Here is a 19553-nt window from a genome sequence, read left to right as displayed (position 1 = left end):
GACCTGAGTTTGAATTTGGGCTGGAGGTCAATGACGATGATCCTTGGAATCGCCGGCGGAGTGAACGGATCTTCCTCCACGACGCGACCGCTTCAGCCGGCGTGGCCTCCACCGCCTCAGCCAGCTCGATTCCGGTTTCCAAAAACGGACGCTGCCTGAAGGGGGGCAACCTTTTGAGCCCCAAGAAGGAAGGGAGCAAGGGGAAGGAGAGGAAAGAACTGGGCAAGGTAGGAACTGGGGGTGGGTGGGTGGGGGGGCTGAGAGGGGGTGAGAGGAATGTTGGTAGGAGGAGTGAATCACTGGCCATTTGGACTTCTGTTCTTTTTCTTTGAAAAAAAGATGATACCCCCAAATGGGAAAATAATAATAATAATAATAATGATATTGATAATGATGATGATGAGGAGGAGGAGGAGGAGATTTGGGGGAGGAGGAAGAGGAAGGAAAAATTAAAAGAACATTTTCCATGAAAGACAAGTTAGAGACAGATGGTCATGGAGTAAAAATCAATCCTTCCTTCCTTCTTTCCTTCCTTTTCCTTTTTTCCCTTTCCCTTTCTCTTTTTCTTTCTTTTCTTCCTTCCTCCTCTCTCTTTTTCTTTTTCTCCCTCTCTTTCTTTCCCTTCCCCTTTCCCTTCCCTCTTTCTTTCTCTCTCTTTCCTTCCTTCTCTCTCTCCTTCTCCTTCTCTCTTTTTCTCCTTCTGTCCTTCCTTCCCCCCTCCCTCCCCTTTGCTTTCCCTTCCTCCCCTCCCTTTTTCTTCTCTCTTCCTTTCTTTCCTTCTCTCTCTCTCCTTTTCTTTCTTTCTCCTTCCTTTTCTTTTCTGTCTCTCTCTCACTCTTTCTCTCTCTTTTCTCTCTCTCCAAGCCAACAGTCTGTTACCATCTCTGTATCTTTCTCCTTTTGTCTTGCAGAAGAAGAAAAATAAAGACGGGACCATCTGCTCTTCCTCTGGCTCATCCTCTTCTTCCTCCTCTTCGCTTTCTCCTCTGGGCATCGCCAGCTCCCTGCCGGATCTGCGTGCCAGCTTGGCCAACTCTTTGACCTCCAACAAGAAAGAGCAAGGCCAAAGCTAAGACTAAAGAGGCGAAGAAGGAGGTGAGAAGCAGAGCCAGGAAGAAAAGGGGCCTCACCCTCACCCCATTTCTGCCCTCCACCAGCTGTCCCCAATGAAGCAAGAACTTTGTGTCAAACCACTTGTAACCATTAAGCCACATCAGGGGTGAAATCCAGCAGGTTGTGACAGTTCTGGAGAACCGGTAGCAGAAATTTTGAGTAGTTCGGAGAACTGGTAGCGCAAATTTTGAGTAGTTTGGAGAACCAGTAGCGGAAATTTTGAGTAGTTCAGAGAACCGGTAGCAGAAATGTTGAGTAGTTCAGAGAACTGGTAGCAGAAATTTTGAGTAGTTCAGAGAACTGGTAGAGGAAATGTTGAGTAGTTCAGAGATTGGTAGTGCAAATTTTGTATAGTTTGGAGAACAAGTAGCAGAAATTTGAGTAGTTCAGAGAACCGGTAGCAGAAATTTTGAGTAGTTCAGAGAACTGGTAGCGCAAATTTTGAGTAGTTTGGAGAACCAGTAGCGGAAATTTTGAGTAGTTCAGAGAACCGGTAGCAGAAATTTTGAGTAGTTCAGAGAACCGGTAGCAGAAATTTTGAGTAGTCAGAGAACCGGTAGCAGAAATGTTGAGTAGTTCAGACAACTGGTAGCGCACAATTTTGAGTAGTTTGGAGAACCAGAAGCGGAAATTTTGAGTAGTTCAGAGAACCGGTAGCAGAAATGTTGAGTAGTTCAGAGAACCAGTAGCGGAAATGTTGAGTAGTTCAGAGAACTGGTAGTGCAAATTTTGAGTAGTTCAGAGAACTGGTAGCGCAAATTTTGAGTAGTTTGGAGAACCAGTAGCGGAAATTTTGAGTAGTTCGGAGAACCGGCAAATGCCACCTTTGGCTGGCCCCAGAGTACAGAGGGAATGGAGATTTTGCAGTATCCTTTCCCTGCCATACTCGCCAAGCCACGCCCATCAAGCCATACCACATCCACCAAGCCATGCCCACAGAACTGGTAGTAAAAAAAAATGTGAATGTCACCACTGGGTCACATGGTCACTCTAGCCTGAGGCCGAGACTTCATATCCATCCAGTTGATGGATTCCAAAGCGTGCAAGTAGAATAATAAATCTGGTTTCGTTGTAGACCCGAGGGAAAGGAGGAGCCGTGAGCAAACTTATGGAAAGCATGGCCGCTGAAGAAGACTTTGAACCCAACCAAGACAGCAGCTTCTCCGAGGATGAGAACATACCCTTGAACCTCCTACTGGAAAGGCCCCTGACTCCAGGTGGGTAGATGTGATGTTGTGTGAGAAAGACCTTGGGAGAAGGAAGCAGGGAAGAAACTCTGCCTAGCAACTGTCAGATAAGAGAGCGCATAGCCCACAGCGAGTCCCCATGCTCAGCTCTGCTTCTCTTGTAGCTCCTCGTTCTTGCATCATTGACAAAGATGAACTGAAGGATGGCTTGAAGGTCCTTATCCCCATGGATGACAAGTTACTCTACGCCGGGCACGTCAAGACCGTTCATTCTCCTGACATGTAAGCAAAGGACTTTCTCCATCTTAGTTCCTGTGAGCCTAATGAAGACTCTTTGATATATCTATCTGTCTGTCTATCTGTCTGTCTGTCTGTCTATCTATCATCTATCTATCTATCTATCTATCTATCTATCTATCTATCTATCTATCTACCTACCTACCTACCTACCTACCTACCTACCTATCTATCTATCTATCTCTCTATCTCTTATCTTTATATATCTCTATATCTCTCTATTGCTATATCTATCTATCTATCTATCTATCTATCTATCTATCTATCTATCTATCTATCTATCTATATCTATCTATATCTATCTCCCCCTCACTCTCTGACTCTCCCTCTGTCTGTCTGTCTGTCTATTATCTATCTATCTATCTATCTATCTATCTATCGATCGATCGATCGATCGATCTATATCCCCCCTCTCTGACTCTCTGTCTGTCTGTCTGTCTATCTATCTATCATCTCTCTATCTCTCTATCTCTTATCTTTATATATCTCTATATCTCTCTCTCTCTCTATCTATCTATCTATCTATCTATCTATCTATCTATCTATCTATCATCTATCTATCTATCTCTATATCTATCTATCTCTATCTATCTATCTATCTATCTATCTATCTATCTATCTATCTATCTATCTATCTATCTATCTATCTATCTATCTATCTCCATAATTATCTATCTATCTATCTATCTATCTATCTATCTATCTATCTATCTATCTATCTATCTATCTATCTATCTATCTATCTCTATCATCTATCTATCTATCTATCTATCTATCTATCTATCTATCTATCTATCTATCTATCTATCTATCTATCTATCTATCTATCTATCTCCCCCTTGCTCTCTGACTCTCCCTCTGTCTGTCTATCTGTCTATCTGTCTCTCTCTGTCTGTCTGTCTGTCTGTCTGTCTATCATCTATCTATCTATCTATCTATCTATCTATCTATCTATCTATCTATCTATCTATCTATCATCTATTTATCTATCTGTCGATCTATATCCCCCCCTCTCTGACTCTCTGTCTGTCTGTCTGTCTATCTATCATCTATCTCTCTATCTCTTATCTTTATCTCTCTCTCTCTCTCTCTCTCTCTCTCTCTCTCTCTCTCTCTCTCTCTCTCTCTCTCTCTCTCTCTCTCTCTCCCCCTACCTACCTACCTACCTACCTACCTACCTACCTACCTATATCTATATCATCTATATCTATATCTATAAATAAATTGGAAATATTTTTTTTGTTCTATTTTGTGGACTTTAAAAAGGTGGCTGCATTTATTTCAGATACCGGGTGGTTGTGGAAGGTGAGCGAGGAAACCGGCCACACATTTACTGCTTGGAACAGTTGCTGCAGGAAGCGGTAAGTTGGTTCTCTTCGTGGTTAATAGCACATGGGAACGGACGTGGGAGAAAGAGGAAGAGATGTTGCTCAGGGAACGAGTAGATAAGAGATGGGAGAGCCCACAGCTGAATAACGGGTGGAGGAAGAAACGTAGGAACGTGGAAGGGGACTCTCCTCACTTACCAGATGATAAAAGAGCTGTGGTGGCGCATGGGTTAGAAAGCAGTATTGCAGGCTGGCTCTGCTCACTGCCAAGAGTTCGATCCTGACCGGTTCAAGGTGGACTTAGCCTTCCATCCTTCCAAGGTCAGTAAAATGACGACCCAGATTGTTGGTGGCAATAAGTTGACTCTGTAAACTGCTTAGAGAGGGCTGTAAAAGACTATGAAGTGGTATATAAGTCTAAGCGCTATTGCTATTGCTGTTGTGGCCCGCTGGTGGCCAGAAGAGCTGGCAGCAGAGTCGGACAGTGAGGAGGTTGGGGAGGAACATGGGCCAGTCCTGGGGGCTCAGGGAAGCTCAGACAAGGGCTTTGCGTCAGAGGCAGAGAGGGAGCTAGATAGCAGTGAGGCAGAAGAACAGCTGGAGCCTGTTCCCAGTGGGCGCATGCGGAGAGCTGCCAGAAGTCAAGAACAGCTAAGAAAGCAGGGTCGACAAAGCCACACCTTGGAGGTGATTGGCCCCTCCCAAAAGAGGAGCGAACAGGGAGTGGCCTTTTTCAGGAAACAATTCATCCCTTCGATTCTTTCAAGAGGGGAAAGTTCTGTTTGTGAGTATAAGAGTCTCTGTGCCAAGTTTTGTCTCGCCCTGAGTTTGGAAACTAGTTATCTGGCAGTTCTCCAAATGAGATAAGATTTGTGTCGATAAATATTCCTTGGAAAGACTGTTTGCTAAGCCTTGCTGACTGTGAATGAAAGGAATTCACAGTCGTGTAAATAAAAGAGGTTTTGCCGGAACCAACACTCTGCTTTTATGGAAGCTTGAGTCAGAACAATTGCTATTGTTTCTATCCTTCCTTCCTTTCCTTCTTTATCTCCCTCCCTTCTCTCCTCCCTTCCACCCCTCCTTTCTTTTCTCTCCTTCCCTTTTCTCCCTGAGACATATGCCCAACCACTTGTTCTGAAGTGGTATAGAGTCTCCTGGTTTGAGCAGAGGGTTGGACCAGTGGTGGGTTTCAAAAAAATTTCGAACCTATTCTGTGGGTGTGGCCTCCTTTGTGGGAGTGGCTTGCCAGCCATGTGACCTGGTGGGAGTGGCTTGCTGACCATGTGTTTTCTTTCTTTCTTTCTTTCTTTCTTTCTCTCTTTCTTTCTCTCTCTCTCTCTCTCTTCCTTTTGTCTCTCTGTCCCTTTTTCCTTTTTTTCTTTCATCTCTCACTTTTTCTTTCTTTTTTTCTTTTTTTCTATATTTATTTCTTCCTTTCTTTCTCTTTCTCTCTCTGTGTGAGTCTCTCTCTCTCTCTCTCTCTCTCTCTCTCTCTCTCTCTCTCTCTCTGTGTGTGTGTGTGTGTGTGTCAGTGGTGGGTTTCCAAAAATTTTTGGAACCTCTTTTGTAGGTGTGGCCTGCTTTTCGGGCCAATGGTGGAACCTCTTCTAACCAATTCGGTAGATTTGACGAACCGGTTCTATCGAACTGGTGCGAACTGGTAGGAACCCACCTCTGGGTTGGACTTGAGGATCTCCAAGGTCCCTTCCAGTTCTATTCGGATTGGTTGACTACAATTCAAACTTGTCTTCCTTAGAGAATGTTCTAATGCAGAGAGTGGCTGGTGGGGGTGCCTCTTTTGCTGCTGTCATTGGCGATTGTCCCCGATTCTTCCACCCTTCAGCTCTTGAATCTTCTCCCCATTCAGATCATCGATGTGAAACCCCCGTCCGTGCGGTTCCTCCCGGAAGGCGCACGAATAGCTGCCTATTGGAGTCAACAGTACCGATGCCTCTACCCAGGGACGGTTGTCCGAGGTAAGTCCACGCGGCCTCAATCCATTTCTGGGACAGGATGAAGGTGGACACATGGAATGCAGGGTCCCAAAGCTACGTTTTCAAAAGGCAACTGGATTTTGTTTTTCCTTGGGAGGCGTTTCTCCAAGGGGAGAAAAGGGGAGCGGGCTTTTGCAAGAAAGAATCCGTTCATTCGGTTGTTAGATTCGTTCCAGGAGTGTGAAGATCTGTCCGTGAATCCCAGAGACTCTGTGCCCAGAGTCTTTCCTTGCACAGTTCCTCATTCGGAAAATATTGACCTGGCAGCTTTCCAAGCTAGATAAGTTCTGTGGTTGTAAATATTCCTTTGAAAGACTTGTTTGCCAGGCCTTTGCTGGATGTGAAGGAGAGGAATTCGCATTCGTTTCATAAAAGGGGTTTGGGGGAAGCTGAGGTCAGAACACTCCGGTACCCGTGGAGATCTGTGTGTCTACGGTGATTCCAAAGAGAAACCATTTCCTTGTACAAACATTTCCTTGTACAAACCCCACACACACACTTTCTGTCTAATGTAGATTGAAAAAAGTAGATTGAATTATGGACTTTCTTGGGGGATTTTTTCCTTGAAAAATGTTTCAGTTCTCATCCAAGAAGCTTCTTCAGTTCTTGAGTGAGAAGCCAAACATTTTCAAAGAAAGAAATAACAACGTCCATTTCGTGTTTTGGGAAGACATCCAGGATTGAGAATCTCCAAAGGCATTTAGATTGAAATGTGCTTCGTTCTTTTGCTCCCCCCCCCCATAATTCTCCCACGTTTGGGAGGAGTGAAACCAATTACGCACCCGGGCCATTAATTCAGGATGGACGGACCCGTCCCCCTTCAAGCAGCTGGTGCTTCCTGGATGGAATTTGCTGCCCTCAGGTGTCTTAAAAAGAGATTTGGAAAATTGTATAAGTGAATATAGTTCTCTGTCGTTCATGTTCAGTAGCTTTCTAGTCAATTGTGTGGAAAACAAGAGGGGGGGGGAGGAAGGATTACTGGTCCCTCCCACTTTTTCCTCTTTCCTCCAGTTAAAACGCTCCCCTCTTTGGTCCACAGGTGTCCATGATCAAGAGGAAGATGGCAATTTGATCACTGTGGAATTTGACGATGGGGACACCGGGAGGATCCCTTTATCTCACATCCGGCTTCTTCCCCCTGATTACAAGATCCAATGTGAGTTGGGTTTTTTTGCCACATCCTTGGAGAAATAGTCTCTTTGGGTATCTCAGGATGAGGTGGGCTCCTTCCTTCTTTCCTTCCTTCCTTCCCTCCCTCCTTCTTTCCTTCCTCCCTTCCCTCCTTTCTTTCTTCCTTCCTTCCTTCCTTCCCTCCTTCCTTTCTTTCTTTCCTTCCTTTTTTCCCCTCCTTCCTTTCCTTTCTTCCTTCCTTTCCTTCTTTCCCTCCTTCCTTCGTTCCTTCCTTCCCTCCTTCCTTCCTTTCCTTCCTTCCTTTCCTTTGTTCGTTCCTTCCTTCCTTCCCTCCTTCCTTTCTTTCCTTCCTTTTTTCCCCTCCCTCCTTTCCTTTCTTCCTTCCCTACTTTCCTTCTTTCCCTCCCTCCTTCCTTCCTTCGTTCCTTCCTTCCCTCCTTCCTTCCTTTCCTTCCTTTCCTTTGTTCATTCATTCCTTCCCTCCTTCCTTCCCTCCCTCCTTTCCTTTCTTTCCTTTTTTCCTTCCCTTCTTTCCCTCCCTCCCTCCTTCCTTCCCTCATTCCTTCCTTTCCTTCCTTCGTTTGTTCCTTCCTTCTCTCCTTCCTTCCTTTCCTTTCTTCCTTCCTTTCCTTCCTTCCTTTCCTTCCTTCCTTTCCTTTCCTTTCCTTTCCTTCCTTCCTTTCCTTTCTTCCTTCCCTTCTTTCCCTCCCTCCTTCCTTCCCTCCTTCCTTCCTTCCTTCCTTCCTTCCTTCCCTCCTTCCTTCCTTTCCTTCCTTCCTTTCCTTTGTTCCTTCCTTCCTTCCCTCCTTCCTTCCTTCCTTCCTTCCCCCCTTCCTTTTGAAAGCCCAACTTCTGAGAACCCAACAGGGTGAAGATCCACTTCTCATTTTTGGGAAGCGGAGTGTGTGTGTGGGTGTTCAGCACCCACTCAATCTGGCAATTGACCCGCGCAGGTGCTGAGCCCTCTCCTGCCCTCCTGGTGCCCAGCATGAGACGCCGCAGCCGTAAATCCAGTAAGGACGAAGGCAATGGGGTGGAATCAGAAGACTCGGGAGCCAAAGGCAAAGGGCGTGGAAGGAAGCCCAACAAGAAACAGAAAACAGGTACTAACTAACTAACTACATATAAAAAGGGTAAAGGTTCCCCTCGTACATCTGTGCTAGTCGTTCCCGACTCTAGGGGGCGGTGCTCATCTCCGTTTCAAAGGCGAAGAGCCAGCGCTGTCCGAAGACGTCTCCGGGGTCATGTGGCCGGCATGACTCAACTCTCGAAGCCGCACAGAACGCTGTTCCCTTCCCACCAAAGGTGGTTCCTATTTTTCTACTTGCATTTTTTACCTGCTTTCGAACTGCTCGGTTGGCAGAAGCTGGGACAAGTCACGGGAGCTCACTCCGTTACGCGGTGCTAGGGATTCGAACTGCTGAACTTTCTGATTGGCAAGCTCAGCGTCTTAGCCACTGAGCCACCGCGTCCTTCCAACTACATATATACATACATTTGTAAATGAGAGATTCAACATTTTTTACCCTGTTCTCCAGTCCTTCTGGTTTACGTTTCTTAGTCTTTGTCAATCTTTTGGATTTAAATTGATATGATTTCTCCCAACTTTAGGAGTGATGAATAGCAATAGCAATAGCAATAGCAATAGCACTTAGACTTATATACCGCTTCATAGGGCTTTCAGCCCTCTCTAAGCGGTTTACAGAGTCAGCATATCGCCCCCAACAGTCTGGGTCCTCATTTCACCCACCTCGGAAGGATGGAAGGCTGAGTCAACCCTGAGCCGGTGAGATTAGAACCGCTGAACTGAAGATAACAGTCAGCTGAAGTGGCCTGCAGTACTGCACCCTAACCACTGCGCCACCTCGGCTCATGAATCCTTGTGTAGCATACAATCCCTCCTAGGCAGGGGTGTCTATGAAATGTGTGTGGTTAAAAAAAAAAACCTGCACCATGGGTGGTGTGGCATTGCAATCAATGCGGCGCCCTTTTAAAAATGGGTATCTGTTGTGGCCCAGCAGGAGCCGTTGGAGCTGCCACCAGACTCCGACAGCGAGGGGCCCTATGAGTTGGCTCTGGAGGATGTGGAGGACCCTGGACAGGGTTCTGACTCCGAGCAGGGCGCAGAGAGGTGGGTTGGCCACCAGGAGGCGCCTGAGCCTTAGACCAGTGGGGAGGAGACAAGGGAGAGTGATCCGGGCGTCAGCAGTGGGGAGGAGCCAAGGGACTTGTTCCTAGATGCCCAGCACTGGAGAGCTAATAGGCGGTAAGGAACAATTACGGAATTACAGGAGGTAATTGCACTCAGCTGGTGGTAATTAGGATCCTCTCCAGACTATAAAAGGACTGCTTGTGCACACGCCCCTTTTGCAGAAGTCAACACATTAACTAATGTTGGAGAACAGTATTGTGAGCTTGGCAGGCTGGATTGCTGCCAAGGCTTGTCTGTGCCGGTTTGCTGCCAAGGACCTGTCTGTCTGTTAATAAATTCTGTAAAGTATCCTCACCCTCACCCTAACCCTTCCTCTGACCAGTTTCAGGGTTAACATTTTGCACTTTCTGTTGCTTTCTAGAAGAATCCGTCCTGGCAGACCAGACCATCGTGGGGGAGATGCTGTCTGCCTCTTCTCTTGGCTCGGAAATGCCGGTTTGCAAACAAGCTTCCAAAAAGGTCCCGTCGGATTCTTCCAGGACTTCTCCAGCTCCGGCCGAAGACAAGCATCACAGCAAAGCAAGCAAGGGGAAGATTCCTGCCAAGCTCCACAGCTCGGTTCCCGCCACCTTCCAGACACCGGTGTTCGGCAGCGTTCGTGGGAACGAACCCTACCCTGGACCGTACGGTCCTTCCGGCGGCTCCTCGGGGAAAGTCAAATCGAAGAAAGGAAAATCCACCGAGGAGGGACAAGAATTTGGGTCTGCTCCCAAAGCTCAGAGGAAGATCCCAGACAGTGAGATCTTGATCAAGCTGGACCACGAGGGGGTCATGTCTCCCAAGACCAAGAAGACCAAAGAGGCCATGAGGATGCTGGGGGAGTCAAGTCTGGCCAGTAGGAGAGAAGCTAAGAACATCTTAGGGCTCAGCTACACTGCCATGGCCTGTTCGAACCCCAAGCAGAAACCTTCTCGGAGCAAGGTTGCCGAGGGAGAGCCCTCTACTAATTTTGGAGGCAAGTTTGAGAACTCTGGAGATCCTCCATCTTCTTCCAAGGCTCAAGAAGACAACGGTGAAGTGGCCCCTGCGAGGGACGAGTCGGAAAGTAGTGGTAGCAGCTCGGATTCGGAAGGAGGAGAAGAAGAAGAAACGGAGAAGAACGGAAGTGGGGCTCAAGATAGCAGCTCGGCCAGTTCGAGAGCCTCCACCCCAATTTCCTCTTCAAACTCCTCCTCCTCTTCTTCCTCCAGCAGCAGTAGCTCCTCCTCCTCCTCTTCTTCTTCTTCCTCCTCCTCCTCCTCTTCCTCCTCCTCCACTTCCTCCTCCAGCTCCAGCTCCTCTTCCTCCTCCTCCTCCTCTTCCACCACCGACGAAGACTCTTCCTGCAGCTCCGAAGACGAGGGGGCAGAGACCCAACCCAGCGCCTCTTCCACGCCGCCCACCCTCCCCGCCAAGCCCACCAAGGCCTCAGGGAAATCGCCGTCTTCTTCACATTCCCGAAACCCGAAGCAACCCCAGCAACAGGTAGCGCAAAAGCAACAACCGAGCGGGAACAAGAACCGGAGTAAGAAACGGGAAGGGATCCACTTGCCCACCACGAAAGAACTCGCTAAACGCCAGAGGCTGCCCTCGGTGGAGAACCGGCCCAAAATTGCTGCGTTCCTGCCTGCACGGCAACTTTGGAAGTGGTTTGGGAACCCTACCCAGGTAAGAGCACCAATCCACCCTCCTGGATTGTCCTTCGCGACGATCTCTTTTGTTGAGGTAGACACTGACTTCCATCAGTCCATGCTGGAAATTGTCAACTCACATCTGGATGAGGACACAGATGGTTAACTCTTTTAGATAGATAGATAGATAGATAGATAGATAGATAGATAGATAGATAGATAGATAGATAGATAGATAGATAGATAGATATAGATATAGATATAGATATAGATATAGATATAGATATAGATATAGATATAGATATAGATATAGATATAGACAGAGTGAGAGATTGAGAGATTGAGAGATATAGATATAGATAGATAGACGATAGATAGATGATAGATAGATAGATAGATAGAGATAGATATAGACAGATTGAGAGATATATAGAGATAGAGATAGATAGATAGATAGATAGATAGATAGATAGATAGATAGATATAGATATAGATATAATGTATATGTATATGTGTATATCTATATCTATAGACAGACAGACAGACAGACAGACATAGATAGATATAGATATAGATATAATAGATATATAGAATAGATAAAGATATTGATATTGATATTGATATAGATATAGACAGAGTGAGAGATATATAGATATAGATAGATAGATGAGAGATAGATAGATAGATAGTTAGATATAGATAGATAGATAGATATAGATATATAGATATAGATATAGATTGAGAGATTGAGAGATAGATAGATAGAGATAGATAGATAGATAGATAGATAGATAGATAGATAGATAGATAGATATAGATATAGATATAGATATAGATATAGACAGATTGAGAGATATATAGATATAGATGGAAAAATGGGGCAAAACTCACTTAACAAATGTCTCACTTAGCAACAGAAATGTTGGGCTCAAGTATGGTTGTACATCGAGGACGATCTGTATTAACTTAACCAGCAAGCAAAGCCAGCCAGTCCGCAGCTCAGTGGGAATGTGAAAAGTCAAAACGTGGAGGAATCCCGACTTTTCTTAACTCCCTGCTTTTTCCCGCCACAGAGACGCGGAATGAAGGGGAAAGCCCGCAAACTCTTCTACAAGGCCATCGTCCGCGGGAAGGAGATCATCCGTATTGGAGACTGTGCGGTCTTTCTGTCAGCAGGGAGGCCCAACCTCCCCTACATTGGCCGGATCCAGAGCATGTGGGAATCCTGGGGAAACAACATGGTGGTCCGAGTGAAATGGTTCTATCACCCTGAGGAGACCAATCCTGGGAAGAAGCTCAACGAAGGCAAGGTTAGTCAAAGAATAGTCAAATGTTGGTCAAGGGTTAGTCAAGGTTGGTCAAGGGTTAGTCAAGGTTGGTCAAATGTTAGTCAAGGTTGGTCAAGGGTTAGTCAAAGGCTGATCAAGGGTTAGTCAAGGTTAGTCAAAGGTTAGTCAAGGTTGGTCAAATCTAGATAGATAGATAGATAGATAGATAGATAGATAGATAGATAGATAGATAGATAGATAGATAGATAGATATGATATGATAGAGATGGATAGATAGATAGATAGATAGAGATAGATAGATAGATAGATAGATAGATAGATAGATAGATAGATAGATAGATATAGATGATAGATGATAGATGATAGATGATAGATGATAGATGATAGATAGAGATAGGATAGATAGATAGATAGAGATAGATAGATCGATCGATAGAGATAGATAGATAGATATAGATAAATATAGATGATAGAGATGGATAGATATAGATAGATGATAGATAGATAGATTGATAGATAGATAGATATAGATAGATAATAGATAGATATGATAGATAGATTGATAGATTGATAGATTGATACATTGATAGATTGATACATTGATAGATTGATTAGATTGATTAGATTGATTAGATTGATTAGATTGATAGTAGTTATAGATGTAGATATAGATATAGGCATAGTCATATATATATAGATTATATTTATACGCTACTCATCACACTGACAAGTGATGGTTGGGCTTGTTTCCTAACCTTCTCTTGATGGCTGTGGGTTTTTTCTCTCCTCTCTTTGATCGTCCTTCTGCTTCTTCTGCCCGACGCTTGGACTTCAGCGATGGGATCAAAAATCGGCCCAGACTTTATCAGCAGCTCTTCAAGCTTCCAGTCAGAGAAAAGACTTCATGGAGGTGTGTAGAAGCCCACAATCACAGGGATTGGTAGCCCCTTTTCTGACTCATGTGTTTGGGGAAAAGCTTTTGTGAACTGAAGCTGATGACTTTTGAGTTCAGAATAGTATAGAATAACAAGAGTTGGAAAGGTCCTTGGAGGTCTTCTAGTCCAACCCCCTGCTTAGGCAGGAAACCTTATACCAGGGGTCGTCAACCTTAAACACTCAAAGAGCCACAAAGGCCCTAACCGAAAGCCCCACATTCAATTCTGCAGCCAACCGGAACTCCGGTTTCCCCCACCGTAGAGTCTCCTCCTAGCACAGCATCCTTTTTCCTCTACCAACCGGAAGTCCAGTTTCCCCCACCATAGAGTCTCCTCCTAGCGCAGCATCCCTTTTCCTTCACCAACTGGAAGTCCGGTTTCCCCCACCATAGAGTCTCCTCCTAGCGCAGCATCCTTTTTCCTCTACCAACCGGAAGTCCGGTTCCCCACCATAGAGTCTCCTCCTAGCGCAGCATCCTTTTTCCTCTACCAACCGGAAGTCCGGTTCCCCACCATAGAGTCTCCTCCTAGCGCAGCATCCTTTTCCCTCTACCAACCGGAAGTCCGGTTCCCCACCATAGAGTCTCCTCCTAGCGCAGCATCCTTTTTCCTCTACCAACCGGAAGTCCGGTTTTCCCCACCATAGAGTCTCCTCCTAGCACAGCATCCTTTTTCCTCTACCAACCGGAAGTCCGGTTTTCCCCACCATAGAGTCTCCTCCTAGCACAGCATCCTTTTTCCTCTACCAACCAGAAGTCCAGTTCCCCACCATAGAGTCTCCTCCTAGCGCAGCATCCTTTTTCCTCTACCAACTGGAAACTCTGTTAAATCATTCTCAATAGAAAGAGCATGTTTCAACCCCCCTAAAAAAGTAGGGTTGGTTTTTCATCGCCGACGTATAAAGCCCTAAAAATAGGGACAAAGTTGAGGATGTTGTATGGCAACATCAGATGCATTCTATTATTGTTTCGTCTTGTTCATAGTATAGCCTTTTATTGTCATTGTATAAAATAAATGCAGCAAAATTGGTTTTAGCCCACTTGTGCAATTCGTAACAACAAATACAAACAACATAAATAGTATAAAGAATAATCCCAATGCAAGTAATTAAGGGAAAAGAAAAAAGAACAAGAAAAATTAGTTGTACGTTTCCATGTGTGGGTGGAGAGATTGTGGTTGTGTTTAAGAGTATGACAGCCCAAGGATAAAAACTATTTTTAAACCTATGCTTTAATGTCTTCCGCCTGATGGTAACACTGTAGAAGGCTGTAGTATGGGGGTTAAACAAATGACTATATCTCCGCAAGTATTGCATCAGCAAACATAACCTTTTACCAATATTCATTGGGGTTGTGTGTGCATGTTCACACCAAATTTCATCAAAATCTGGGATGGTCGAGCAGGGAGTCCTAACCACTTGACATGGAATGGCCCATGATAGAGATTGATAATAATGGGCGAATCTCAAATGTTTGATGAGTAGATGTTGGGACATTAGAAGGTCTTCTTTGCCTTCAAAGTCTGAAGGCACGTTCAGCAGATGTTCTAACATTTCTCCTCTTCTCTTCCTAATCCAGAGGGCTTTGTACCAGTCCTCCCACGTGGATGAAAACGACGTTCAGACAATCTCACACAAATGCCTAGTGGTTGACTTGGAGCAATATGAGCAGATGCTGAAGACGAAGAAGTACCAAGACAGCGAAGATTTATACTACCTAGCAGGGACTTACGAGCCCACCACGGGCATGATCTTTAACACGGATGGAGTCCCCATCGTTTGCTGAGCAACTTTGGAGAAAGGGGAACGCGGGAGGCACCTCGCACCTTGTGCCTCCCTTGGAGGAACGACAGACGGAATGAAAAACAAAACAAGTTATGTGCCTGTTGAAACGACAGCTTGATTGTGTTGTGCTCGGTCACAATGTTTCCAAAATTAAAGAGAGAGAGAAGTCTGCAAGAGATTCTCCCCATCCTCAAACCACTTCATGGATTCAGAGAGCCGATGGATTGGATTCTGTGGCTCCTTGAAAAGGAATTTACCGTTCGGGATTTTTAAGAGAATTAATTCTTGGGCAGCGTGGCCTAATTCCAATCCTCTGCAATAAAGTATTGGATTACAGGCAGCTCCACCACCAATCAATCTTTGAGCATTGGACGTTCATAGAGGCCAATTTCAAATTATTTCAAGAGGCCAATTTTTTTTGTGTGGGAGAGGAATTGGCACTTTCTTTATCTTCAGGGTACCAGTTTTATCTGCCCTCAACCAACTGAAAACTCAACGTATGGAAGAATATGCGGTTGGTCCAGGGACAGTTTGAGCAAATGCCAATCAAGAGGTGGGCTGGTCGTTTTTCCACCCACTTCTCTTATCTCCAAAAACTGTTCTACCAGAGAACTGGTGTGAAGAAGCTGGGGGAAACAGTTGTCCCACTTTTCTTTTTGAGTTACAAGGACTTAAGAGTGGGTGGGTTCAGAAACCCACCCGCTGGATTTCATTTGTTCTCTTTTGCAACCCTTTCTCTCCAAACTCTTGGCATGATGAAGGAGCCTCTTTCTCTTCTAGGGAAGAGCTGTTCAACGGACACGCTTCCTCCTTCATGTAAAGTGAATGTATTTTACTCCAGGTCCCCCTTGGGGGGAAAAAATGGCTCCTCATCAGAGGTTCAATGAATATTGTGGGGGTGGGGGGTGGGGGGTGGAATCTATATTTGAGAAAGTAGACAGGTCAGCTGCCTTGCTATGGCCACCTCAAGAAACATTTCAACTACACCTTCAACATTGGCCAACTTGCTCTTGAGGACTACTGGATGGTCCTCCTGTCTCACCGTCGCCAAAACTCAGCACTTGTTGGACGCACGTAAGAACCATTGGCTGGTCATCTTGGGCAACACAATTGGGTCTCGTCGCAAAGTCATCTGCGTAGACCTCACCTCATGGATCAGCCAACCAGAAACCGAGCTGCCCATCTTCTGCCCCAAGGGTGGTGAGACCTTGAGCGTGTTACCATCTGCCTACTTTGAGACAGAACGAAGAGCCCCTTTGGAGGTGGACTGCCGCTTGGGCGTGGACCTCATACAAGGCCAGAGAGGACAACACAGTGACCCTCACAACGCCAGCGTTTTTGCACTTACGAAACCCCGCCAAACTCACACACTACAAGAGTAGACACCATAATTGTTTCTGACAGGGACAGAAATTGTACCATTTTCAAGCACTACAAGGGGAGTGGGGGGGGGAGGGAGACTATTTCTACCTGACTTAACCCGAGCAGATGTTTCTTTTATTTTCTGCGATGGTACAAAAGGGACTCTTCCCTCGGAATCCTTTCGCCACCCATTTTGAGAACCACATGGTGCTGCCCAGCCTTGGCTGCCTCCTCCTGTCCACCAGCTCCCAGCTTCCAAGCCTTAGGTGGATGACGTTTCTAGAATGAACAACGCCGGGCCTGTACAGTTTTCATACATCCCAAGGCTCGCCGGAGCCCTTTTCCAACGTATTGTAAAAAAAACAAAACAACGACAAAAAAAAGAGAGCAAAAACAGAACACCTCTTTAAAAATACAAAAACAGAGGAGGAAAAAGAAAGGAAAGAGAGAGAGAGAGAGAGAGAGAGAGAAAGGACGAACAAAAATGTGGGGGGGAAGCAAAAAAAAGAAAGAAACAAAAAAAACGGATTTACCTTTTTAATTATAAATATAAAGTATAAATATATAAATATATATATAAATATATAAACTTTTTAAAGGAAAAAAAACTGTGAAAAAAAAATTATGGGAAAAGTTATAGAAAGCAAGAACACACGGTCTGACATTGAGACTTTTATTTTTTATTTCCGGTTGGAATTGTGACTGTCGAAAAAAGAAAGAAAGAAAGAAGAGAGAGAGAGAAAGAGAGAGAGAGAGAGAGAGACAGAAAAAAAAAAGAGAGAGAGAACGAACGAACGGACGAACACAGGGGAATATCAGAGCCAGACATTGCTTACGAAACGGCGGACTGTATCATAGGACGCGAGGTTCTCGCCCCCCGGGAGTAGCGGAGGAGAAAGCAATGTGACACGAATGTTAAAATAGAAAGCACTTAACTGCCCCACTGCCTTCTATGAAACACAAGGAGATTTGCAGACAATCGAGAAAGGAACGGAGCCAAGTGTTTGGTTGTTTTCTTCTTTTCTTTTTGTTTTGTGTGTGTGTGTGTGCGTGTGTGTCCCCTTTTCCCTCCCTTTCCCTGTTGTTTTGTGTTTTTTTTAACGTTTTCATTTGTCCCCCGTCCTTTTTCTTTTTTGCATTCTGTTCGTTGCTGTACGATGTGTGATTCTTTTTCATAAAAAAAAAAGAGAGAAAATAAATCTTGAAAACACGAAGCCTTCTGCGTTCTTTTTTTTTTTGCCTCGGTTGAAATGCGTGTGCGGAGTTCTTGGCTGCCTCAGGAGGCTCTCTCTGGAACATGGTGGTATTCTGCCCGTTTTTACCGGTTCGGGCGAACCGGTAGCGGCGCCTGCTGGAGGCTCTGCACAGCCGCCCTGACGTGATGTGCGACCTTCTGCACACAAACCAGAGGTGGGTTCCTACCAGTTCGCACCTATTTGGTAGAACCGGTTCGTCAAATCTACCGAACCGGTTAGAAGAGGTTCCACCAGTGGACCCGGAAAGCAGGCCACACCCACAGAAGAGGTTCCAAAAATTTTTGAAACCCACCACTGGTCCTTGGATATGATTATTCTACACTATCATGCTCCTATTTATAAAACTCAGGGCCTCTGGGAAAGGTAAGGATGACTACTGCGTTTGTGGCGCAATCAGAACATTGCGTGTGTTGAAGTTGTTTTAACGCAAACCAAAGATGCCTTTTAAAAAACAAGTTGACATCCTATTCTCATGCATGCCAGCGCTGTGTGTGAGGTAATTTAAGGTGGTTCTGACAAGTGTCCTCGGCATCTTCATATCCGGTCACATGGGCGGCAAGCCATTCCCATCCGGTCACATAGGTGGCAAGCCACTCCCACAAAGGAGGCCACACCCACAGAGTAGGTTCGAACAATTTTTGAAACCCACCACTGACACAAACACTCACATTTGAGAAACTGGTAGCGAAGGTAAGTGGTTTCCACCATTCCAGAAGTATACCCTGATTTCAAAGGGCTCAAAATTTAAAAAACAACAACGGAATAACAGAGTTTTGGAGTGACCTTGGAGGTCTTCTAGTCCAACCCTTCTACCAGGGCAGGAAACCCTGTAGCATTTCAAACAAATGATTGTCCCGATCTCTTCTTGAAAACCTCCAGTGATGGAGCACTCATAACTTCTGGAGGGAAGTTGTTCCATTGATTACCGTATTTTTTCGGAGTATAAGACGCTCTGAAGTATAAGACGCACCTAGCTTTTGGGGAGGGAAAACAAGAAAAAAATATCTGCCTCTGTCTCCCAGCAATTTGCCTCCTTGCAGCAAACAGCCCGTTTCAGTTTCAGCACAGCTTGATTAGCACAAGCAGCTGATTGTTGGTTGGATCGGCCTCCCAACGATCAGCTGTTTCGGGTTGCAGGGATTGCCATAGCCTACTGCTGCCTACGCACTCCCCGATTTCAGCCTCGTTTGTTTTCAACCTCTGTGCGCGTATTTTCTGCCCGTTCTGGAAGTGCGTCTTATATTCCAAAAATATGGTAATTGTTATAATTGTTAAGGAATTTCTCCTTAACTGCCTCTTTGGGTGTCCCTCTGTTTTAAAGAGGGCTGCGTGCGTGGAAAAATCAAACCTGTGATTAGATTTTTTTTTAAATTGGATTTTTATTACGATGATCCTGGAAGAATGGCTGGCAAGTGGATACATAGATCAACCTTATTTTTATTTGTGTGTGTGCACACATACACACATATATAAAAACAAGGTTTGAACACTGGCAGCATTCACACATAACACTAAACTAAGCTTAATTTTAGGTTTTTGAAGGGAATGATTATCCCGGAGAGAAATCCTCGTCACTTTCTTAAGCCAATCCTGATTTTAGTTCCCTATTTCTCAGTGTTTTCCCGAAAATAAGCCCTTCCCGAAAATAAGTTTAAGTTTTATTTTATTTATATGCCGCCCTATTCCCTAAAAGGGACTCAGGGCGGCGAACAACTTAAACGGGAAGGGGAAACATACAAGTACAAAATAAACATATTAAAATGACCAACAACCACACCTGTCGAGAGGGGAGGGGAGCTCATCAACCCCAGGCCTGCCAACACAGCCAGGTTTTAACGGCTTTTCGGAAAGCAGGGAGAGAGGTGAGGGTCCGAATCTCCGCGGGGAGTTCGTTCCAAAGGGCCGGAGCTGCAAAAGAGAAGGCCCTCCCCCGGGTCGTAGCCAGATGGCATTGGCTGGTGGATGGAACCCGGAGGAGGCTGGCCCTGTGCGATCTAATGGGTCTTTGGGAGGTAATTGGCAACCAAAAATAAGGCCAAGCCCTTATTTTTGGGGG

At 45.3% G+C, this 19553-nt stretch overlaps 2 protein-coding genes across 3 annotated transcripts in view; both read left to right on the top strand.

The window, feature by feature from the left end:
• Window positions 1-2327, top strand: part of LOC106550716 (trinucleotide repeat-containing gene 18 protein) — a 63691-nt gene extending 61364 nt beyond the window's left edge. Inside the window, 3 exon segments of the mRNA XM_087729237.1 lie at window positions 1-227; window positions 912-1095; window positions 2189-2327. Of these exon segments, the coding sequence (XP_087585363.1) occupies window positions 1-227; window positions 912-1073 (389 nt within the window). The 3' untranslated portion in view covers window positions 1074-1095; window positions 2189-2327.
• Window positions 2200-17000, top strand: LOC106553801 (trinucleotide repeat-containing gene 18 protein). 2 transcript variants are annotated; one of them, XM_087729431.1, is made up of 10 exons: window positions 2200-2330; window positions 2465-2582; window positions 3883-3958; window positions 5793-5901; window positions 6959-7075; window positions 8004-8153; window positions 9627-10909; window positions 11946-12182; window positions 12997-13071; window positions 14674-17000. In XM_087729431.1, the coding sequence occupies exons 1-10, from the start codon at window positions 2222-2224 to the stop codon at window positions 14878-14880; spliced, it is 2481 nt and encodes an 826-aa protein (XP_087585557.1). In that variant the 5' UTR covers window positions 2200-2221; the 3' UTR covers window positions 14881-17000. The 2 variants fall into 2 exon arrangements, with proteins under 2 accessions (XP_087585557.1, XP_087585556.1); XM_087729430.1 differs by having other exon boundaries at window positions 9624-10909.
• Window positions 17001-19553: the final 2553 nt, after the last annotated feature.

Source organism: Thamnophis sirtalis, unplaced genomic scaffold, assembly GCF_051295495.1.
Source record: "Thamnophis sirtalis isolate CommonGarterSnake01/CBP01778 unplaced genomic scaffold, rThaSir2_p1.2 scaffold_14, whole genome shotgun sequence".
NCBI lineage: Eukaryota > Metazoa > Chordata > Lepidosauria > Squamata > Natricidae > Thamnophis > Thamnophis sirtalis.
The sequence above is the reverse complement of the archived record's forward strand: the minus strand, read 5'-3'. Positions and strand labels throughout refer to the sequence as shown.